Here is an 8,974-nt window from a genome sequence, read left to right on the forward strand (position 1 = left end):
TTCATTTCAATAGTATTTGGAGAAACATGGCATTATTCATCAGACATCTTGTGCATCCACCCCCCAACAAAATGGGGTGGCTGAGAGGAAGAACTGACATTTACTTGAAACAGCTCGGTCCCTTCATTATATGAATGTTCCTAAACGCTTTTGGAGTGATACAGTGCTTACAGCTTGTTTTCTCATTAATCGCATGCCTTAATTTCATTCTTGGCGGTCGTTCTCCGTTTTCTATTTTGTTTCCTACTCTATCTCCATATCCCTTGACTCCCAGGATCTTGGGGTGTGTGTGCTTTGTTCATAATCTAAGTCCTGGTTTATATAAGTTGGATGCACGATCAATTAAGTGTATCTTTCTTGGATACTCTAGGACTCAGAAAGGGTATAAATGCTACCACCCCATTACTCGAAAGTCATTTGTTTGCCCTGATGTTACATTTTTTGAGTATGTGTCGTTCTTCTCAGGTTAATGTCTCTCTCTCCCACAGAGGTCCCTCTTCCTCTTCCCCTTCCAATTGATGATTCCATTCTCATTGTTCCTGTTGTGACTAAGTCTCCACCTCCTCTAGTGCGGGATCATACTGAACGACCACCAATCCACCAAGTGTATACTCATCGACAAAGACCAGCACCTCCTCCAGCTTCTACTTCATCTGCAGATCCAGTTTCTTCTACACCCAAGTTGCCTTCTGATCTTGATCTTCCTATTGCACAATGGAAAGGTAAGCGTAGTTGTACTTTGCATCCTATATCCAATTATGTTTTTGTTTCTCACTTTTTCGCTTCACATCGCCAATTTGTTTCTCCGTTATGTTCTGTGTTGTTGAGACCCAAATACCTTCCCCAAACCCAACAAAGGGAGTGGAGCAGGCCAGTACCCATCAGCAGTTCTCAAGGAGGCAGAAAGGACAGGCGACAGAGCCCCAGAATTAGTTACACAGAGTTGGTTATTCTGCCGCCAGAAGATATTCCCTCCATGATATTTTCCAGAGTTAGTTATCCTGCAAATCAGAGGATATTCCCTCTATGATTACACCTGTAGGCCAGCTATATAAGGCCATACTCTTATAATGAAAGGTGTGAATGAATATCCCCTGTTTTTCTCTCACTGAGCCCCTCTTTTCCTACCTTCCCTTCTCTTCTTCCTCTCCATTTCTGTTTCAGGAGGTTAAGCCACCCTCGAAGGGGCTTCCGAGGTGAGCGGTATCTCACCAAGTTGGTATTAGAGCAAGGTTGCAAACCAGCTATGCCGCAGACAAGATCCTCTACCATGGAAGATAGAGTCGACCAACTTGAGATTGGGTTCCACCAGGTACTGAACGAACTCAGGGATCTCAAGGTGGCCATCTCTAACCTCGCCTCCCAACAACAATCTGGCGAGACCAGTCATCCAATAGGGGCCGATGCCTCTGTTTCCGGTAGCCAGGGAACTGGGGGTTACCCCGCCGGAAAGGTTACTAAAATCAATTTTCCCAACTATTCCGGTGGAGATCCCATTCCTTGGATCTTCAGAGCAGAGAGATTCTTCGAGTATCATGAAACCCTTGCATACCAGCGCGTCGTCATCGCCTCCATTCACCTAGAAGGAGACGCTATTCTCTGGCTCCAGTGGTATCGATGGCGTTCGTGGATTACGATGAACTCCTCACTCGACTAAAACAGACCGGAACAATAGCAGACTACCAGCTCGAGTTCGAAAGAATGGCGACCAGGGTACATGGATGGCCGGAGAAGGCCTTGGTAGGGTGTTTTGTGGGAGGTCTCAGAGAAGACATCTGCCTGGAAGTGAGAGCTCTTCGACCAGTGACAGTCATGGCAGCGGTGGGTATGGCTCACCTACAAGAAGAGAAGATTGATAGCATGCGCAGGACCAGCAAGCCATCCTACCCGAATGTGAGGGCTCCCCAGCGGGCCGAACAGCAACCCCTGAAACAAGTTGGGGATTCTCAGAAGCCCATTTTGCCCAGGCCCACTGTGCCTTTCAAGTGCCTCCCGTGGGCTGAGATGCAGGCCCGACGCGAGAAGGGCCTCTGTTACAACTGTGATGACAAGTTTGGGCCGGGCCATAAGTGCTGGGTCCAGCGAGTGTTTCTCCTTTAAACAGAGGAAGAACCGGAGGGGACAAAACCAGAGCACATCAAAGACTGAGCTGATATCAGGCGAACCAGAACCTGTTTATTATAAAATTTGCATTGCATGTATCTGTTTATATCCTACTTAATTTAAAACCCCGTGTTTCTAAGGTATTTGTCCAGAAATCTAGTACTGCATTTAATTCTTCTTTAGTTGTATCAATTTATACTATATCATTAGTGAATAACATGTACCATACAACCTCCTCTTGAATATTTTTAGTCATTTGATCCATGATTTATGCAAATAACTAAGGGCTAAGTGCTGACCTTGGTGTAGTCCCATATAATTGGAAACTCTAATGTCTCTCTCGTTGGTGTTCTAAATTGGTTATTGCACCAATGTCCTCAATTAAATTTGCATACCTATTTAGCGTTCGTTTTTTTTCCAAAATCCACCATATTTTCTTTCTTAAAACTCTAACATATGATTTGTCCAGATGAATGAATACATATTAATGCACTCCTTTCTCTAACCTATGTTCTAAATCTCCATAGAAATGCAGAACTAAAAGATATTGAATTAAGAAGAGAAATAGGTGGCTCCTCTAATGGTGAAAGCTGAAAGAGTAGTTTTCAAAATTAGCATTTTCTACAATAGTAGTGAATAATCCTGAGTATGTAACCTAAATTAATGTCTATTGCAGTTCATTTATTTGATGGAATGGATTTTTTTAGCTTCTAATCTCTCTGTGTTTATACCCCAGGGGAATCTGGAATTAAAAGATTTTGATATAAGAAAGGAAACAGGTGGCTCCTCTAATAGAGCCATTCAGAAGGATTTGAATGCTAATGTAACGGAAAATTTCCTCGAAATTCATCTTTTCTGGGCTGGAAAGGGCACTTGCTGCATACCTGAGGATGGTTATTATGGACCATCAATCTCAGCTATTGGTGTTACTTCAGGTAATATATCACAAATAACAAACCAAGTTTAATTTGTTAAAACCTACAATGTACCAATGCTTCTCTTCTAATCAATTCATGTGTTGCATCAAAATTTGGTCGTTCAGACTTTGCAACATCTGGTAGTGGCCTTCCACCAGCAACAACTTCATCTAGAAAGAAAAAGACAAGCTTGATTGTTGGAGTTGTGGTTTCTGTTGTTATTGCAAGTTTAGTGTTGGTTTTTGCAATTTTGTACTTGAGAATGAAAAGGCTATACACCGATGAGGAAGAAGGTAATATTGTCAATTTCAATATTGGTTTTTATAGTGTCTCCATAGTTGTTAGGTTGAGATCAAATTGTGGAAGCAAAATTGACTTACCCATATAAATTGTTGAAGCAAACTTAAAATCCATTTGCTGATGGACATCTCATGCTTTGTGATCTACTTCGATGCTTAATAGAACACTGAAAGAGGGATGTGATCCTCCATTCAAAATATTGTGGATTGGTTTCATTCATTTCTGCTTAATATTACTAAAATTGAGTGGATGGAATCAGAATATTATGACAGAAAATATTCAAGAAAGCACTGCTATAAATTGTAATCTTGTTTCTGGTATAAATTTGCAGAGTTTCTAGAAATAGGTCCCAAGACCAACACTTTCACTTATGCTGAATTAAGAGCTGCTACAGAAGACTTCAGTTCAAATAATAAGCTAGGAGAGGGAGGATTTGGACCTGTTTATAAGGTAAGATGCATAAACATTGTATAATCCCAATTCCATCTTCCAAAGATGCTTTACCTCTTTAATTCTGTTTCTACCAAAGTCAACTCAAACTCCTGAGGATTAGAGTCCAATCCCAATCCCATCTTCCGAAGATCTTTCATTTTTAATTCTGTTTCTAACAAAAATATAATTAAACTTTAATTAAAAGATTTTGTGACTCATACCCCGTTTGGAATGAAGAAAGATTTACAATTATTATGAAGCAAAGTAAATGGCATTTTGGATACTCATTCATAGAGTTTTGTTTCAGTTTTTTATTGTTGTAGAGAACACTAATTGCTTCGGTGATGTATCCATTTTTTGGGGTCCTCAAACCAGCTTGAGTCTCTCTGAGATTAAGCTATTTTTTCTCCCAAAGGTTTTATCTTTATAATTTTATTAGTTCAGGTTCTATACCCAGTTGTTTGTGTGGGAGCTAGGCCCCTAGGAAATGATTGAGCTAGACCTGTTCTATGCAAAATTTCATTTGATTAAATTATTATAAAAGGAGAAAGATCATTATACCATGTTGTAAGACTTGGACCAGACCCGACAGTTGGACGATCAGGCTCAGGAACCAGAGGGCATTCTGGATTTTTCAATCCTGTTTTTTCCCCCAGTAACTGTCTGCTACTAACCAGGGCGAACTGTTGAAAACTTACTAGGTTTGAATGACCCAGCTGATTCTATGACCTACTTGGGTCACTACTTTATCATATATTACAAAATAATAAGAGGGGATTGAACTAGCATCTATTTATAAAGAAATGCATATTACCATCAGACGACAATACTATTTGTGTTTGTTTTTTGTTTCTTTAATGCCTATACTAATCAAATATGTATCTATTTTTTATAAAAACATGATTTACAAGACTTGAACCAGAACTACTTAAATGATGATTATAAAAATGACCATATAACCACAGCAATACACATGATATGGTGTGTGTGTGTGTGTACAGTTTGATGAATGGTCAAGCCTTAAAACATTGATGCACACAATATATGTATGGCATATTTGTGATACAGCTAGGGTCTATTGCTTGGTGCAATAGTAAAATCTCATGCCGACTAGGAATGTAAACGGATCGGATTGGATTCGAATCAGGGTATATCCGAATCCAATCTGACACTGTTAAGGGGAGATCCGATCGGATCTCATAAATGTGGATTTGAATTCAAATCCAATGAGACCGTCAGATCTTCGGATCTGATCTGATCTGATCTGATATTTTAAAAAAATAAAGAAATTATTAAAAGAAAAATAAAATATAACAATTTAAATAAAGAAACACAAAAAGTACAAGTATCTTTCAACTATTAGTATTTTGATCATATATACATGTTTTTATTAAAAAATAAATAATATAATAAATTTACAAAAATGTAATATAAATAATATATTTATAAATAAATAAATAACATATATATCGGATCAGATCTTCTCAGATCGGATAGGGGTGATCCAAATCCAATCTGATTTCTGATTGGATCCTATTATCTGACCCAAAGATCCAAACTGGGGAGATCCGAATTTGACAAAATAGGATCGGATCTGATCCATTTGCACCCCTAATGCCGACAAATATGCTTGTGTGCACAGTTTGATGAATGGTCTGAGCCTTAAAACATTGATGCACACAATATATGTATGGCATATTTGTGATATAGCTAGGGGCTATTGCTTGGTGCAATAGTAAAATCTCAGGCTGACAGTGTGAGAATGTTGGTTTGAGTTAGAGAACAGTCGCTTTGTGTAGATAATGCCTAATGCCTAATGGCCTATATCTGGAACCAACATTGGATAACAACCCTTGTCTTGGTGTTTTTTGTTACTTACGCTACCCATAGTTATTTTTCTCTCTTTTTTTGTGAACCTTATGCATACTTTTTCTCAACCAAATGAGATTAACATATCTGTAGATTTATATATAAAGACGGCGCCCATTGACTTCCTGCTGGTTATCTGTTGTTTTAAAGGGAACGCTTCCTGATGGGAGGATCGTGGCTATAAAGCAACTCTCATTAGGATCCAACCAAGGAAAGAGACAGTTTTTAACAGAGATTGCCACAATATCTGCAGTGCAGCAACGCAACCTTGTGAAATTGAATGGATGTTGTGTTGATGGCAAGAAACGGCTGCTAGTTTATGAGTACCTTGAAAACAAGAGCCTTGATCAGGCACTCTTTGGTAGGAACTTGTTGCAGTAGTCATAATTTCTCCTTGCAGCTCTATAAGACACTTCAACTATAGATGCTCTGAAAAGTTAACTTTATCCAAATTTACCACTTCTTTGCAGGGAAAAGTGGTCTACATCTTGATTGGCGGACCCGCTATAAAATATTGCTGGGGACAGCAAGTGGTCTAGCTTACCTTCATGAGGAGTCAAGGCTTAGGATTGTGCACAGAGATGTGAAGTCTAGCAATATTCTGCTTGATGCTAATTTTGATCCAAAAATTTCTGATTTTGGTTTGGCCAAGTTGTGTGATGACAAGAAGACCCATATCAGCACCCGAGTTGCGGGGACAATGTAATACGCAATCTCCAACCGTTCACCTGCCTCACTTATTCTATTCTAATTGCTCGCTCCTCATGTTCACTTGTACTCATTTATATTAAATTATCTGTGTTCATCTCTAGTTTTGATGTCCTTGTAGTGGCTATCTTGCGCCAGAATATGCTATGCGTGGCCATCTAACAGAAAAGGCTGATGTGTTCGGATTTGGAGTTGTTGCTCTAGAGATCCTGAGTGGGCGACCAAACTCTGACGCAAACTTGGATTCAGAGAAAATGTATCTTCTTCAATGGGTATGAAAGTTATTTATGGTTCTTTTATACTACAAACATTTATGTGGACTTAACCTCCTCTATATCGCCATTTTATTATACCTTTTAGGTATGGAATTTACGTGACGATCACCATGAATTGGAACTCATGGATCCGACACTGAATGAGTTTGATGAAGTCGAAGCTCGTCGAGTTATGGAAGTAGCTCTACTGTGCACTCAGGCTTCACCAGTGCTGCGGCCATCCATGTCAAGTGTTGTGGCCATGCTAGAAGGAGATATTGAAGTGAGCACAGTTACTACTAGGCCCGGTTATTTGGTATATTGGCAATTCAATGATACCATCAGTAATATATCTTCAACAAACTATATTGCATCAACATCAAATCCAACCACCATGCTTGATGGAAACCTTTCTTGAAGTATTTTTGCAGTCAGATGGTGTCTAAACATGAAAGATCATTAGAAGGTGGCACTTGGTTAAATCACATTCATGTGTAATAGTAGCAATAATATTTGTAATAAAATACTAGGATAGTACAGATCCATGTTGTCCTTAACAGTGTAAGGTACCACGAAGAACATCCATCAAGCGTTCTTCCCCTTTTTTGTAGTTCATTGGGGGAGAGCAAACCATCGCAAGGCAATTTCAAGAATGTATTATGATACATTCTAGATATGAATAGATATGGTGAAAAAAAATTAAGATATGTACTCAAAAAATATAGTAATAACACTAGATATCTATAAATAAGTTGCATACATACAACAAATATATACTTCAATGGTTTATCTGAAGTGTGGACTAGGGGTGTTCATATGTGCTTTTGACCGTCAAATCACACCTGTGATCATACCTGTATTTTATAAAATAAACAAAAAATCCTAGTGTAATCCCAGGATACAAAGTAGCAACAGAGAAGTAGAGAAGAAGAAGAATACCAAAGGAATAGTGCTAAGAACAAATTACATAAATGCCCCTGATTATGTGACTTACAACAGAAATAAGAACCATAAACAAGAAAAGGAAAAAGATCAAAAAGACCCTGCACCAAACCAAATCGTAATTGGTGGTTTGGTCTAGTTCGGCTTTGCAATGGTTTGATCAAAGCCCTTCTTTAAACATCTTCTTCAGCATCATAGATTTTTCTATGGATTTTTCGGAAAAATTAGTAGTTTTTTCAGAAATACTGACATAATGGACTAATTTATATCAGATTTTTTTTTTGAAAATGAATTTATGTCAGATATACCTTCTACCAATTCTGTTGAAACGTATATTTCATAAAATACGTCGAAGTTGAAGCCAGGCAAGGGAGATATTACTAAATATTACTAAAATGAACAACATTTCGATGCACTAATGACTTGAATGTATCACCCATTTACTCTCTTCCCATAATGCCTTAACCTTAATAAGGGCATTTTGATAATTTTAATCTCTATTATTGGAAAAAGCTATTGGCCAATGGAGGTATTTAAATGTGATGTTATCAAAGATGGTAATGAGGGTAATTTGGAAATTTCAAAGTATTGGTATTGGGTATCATATCGGACAACTTAGATATAGATATGCTTGGGAAACACATGGATACGCATGAAAAATATGGAAACGCTTGGAGACGTTAAGGAAATGCAAACAAATTTCATAAATGTATTAATAACATCAAGTTTAATTTCAAAATAACTATAAATAATGTATAAATACATAGGAATTGTATATTTTAAATAATATATATGAAGAAATATATTATAATTAATATAGCTGGACACATAAATATTATACAATTTTATTAATAATGCATCAATCAAGAGTCTAAGGCACATATTATATAGATTTTTATAAATTAGCACTTGCAAAAAATATTATTTTATTATCTATTAAAGGGTAAGGCATAAAGCATATGCAACTATTGTATCAATTTTTTTCTATTTTACTATTTTTATTTTTTTACATTAACAAAAATTCAACGAAAAATTAATTCTCAAATGTTTAGTAAACAATATTTTTACTTTTGTAAAGAATAAATATCTTATTATAAAATATCAATTAATAATTTATAAAAATATATAATCTTAACTTAAAATATATCAAATCTAATAAAATTTTGAAGATGCATATCTTATGAAAGTTAATAAATTTTAATTACAAAAACAATTATTCCATTATTAATATTTTATTTTTATATAATTTCTAAATTAAAAAATTATTTTTTATATAAATTGTAGAAAAATAAATTTGATAGATTCAATTTATTTTATATTTTCAAATACTTTATAGACAATATTTTTATTTTTGTAAAAAATAAATACATTGTTATTTAATGCTAATTAAAATATTAATTAATAATTTATAAAAATTTGAAGAAATATATCATGTGCAAATTTATCAAT

At 36.3% G+C, this 8,974-nt stretch overlaps 1 protein-coding gene across 6 annotated transcripts in view; it reads left to right on the forward strand.

The window, feature by feature from the left end:
* LOC104589724 (putative LRR receptor-like serine/threonine-protein kinase At1g56140) overlaps positions 1-7,350 on the forward strand; it is a 109,149-nt gene extending 101,799 nt beyond the window's left edge. For 5 of the 6 annotated variants that reach the window (XM_088891283.1, XM_088891286.1, XM_088891287.1 and 2 more), the window contains exons 20-26: positions 2,840-3,038; positions 3,146-3,313; positions 3,652-3,770; positions 5,772-5,982; positions 6,092-6,323; positions 6,451-6,601; positions 6,690-7,350. In XM_088891283.1, the coding sequence (XP_088747409.1) occupies positions 2,840-3,038; positions 3,146-3,313; positions 3,652-3,770; positions 5,772-5,982; positions 6,092-6,323; positions 6,451-6,601; positions 6,690-7,001 (1,392 nt within the window). In that variant the 3' untranslated portion in view covers positions 7,002-7,350. The remainder of the gene's footprint in view (positions 1-2,839; positions 3,039-3,145; positions 3,314-3,651; positions 3,771-5,771; positions 5,983-6,091; positions 6,324-6,450; positions 6,602-6,689) is intronic. The other variant, XM_088891288.1, reaches the window with a different exon arrangement.
* Positions 7,351-8,974: the final 1,624 nt, after the last annotated feature.

This window comes from Nelumbo nucifera, chromosome 7 (assembly GCF_055504915.1).
Source record: "Nelumbo nucifera cultivar China Antique chromosome 7, China Antique-T2T, whole genome shotgun sequence".
NCBI lineage: Eukaryota > Viridiplantae > Streptophyta > Magnoliopsida > Proteales > Nelumbonaceae > Nelumbo > Nelumbo nucifera.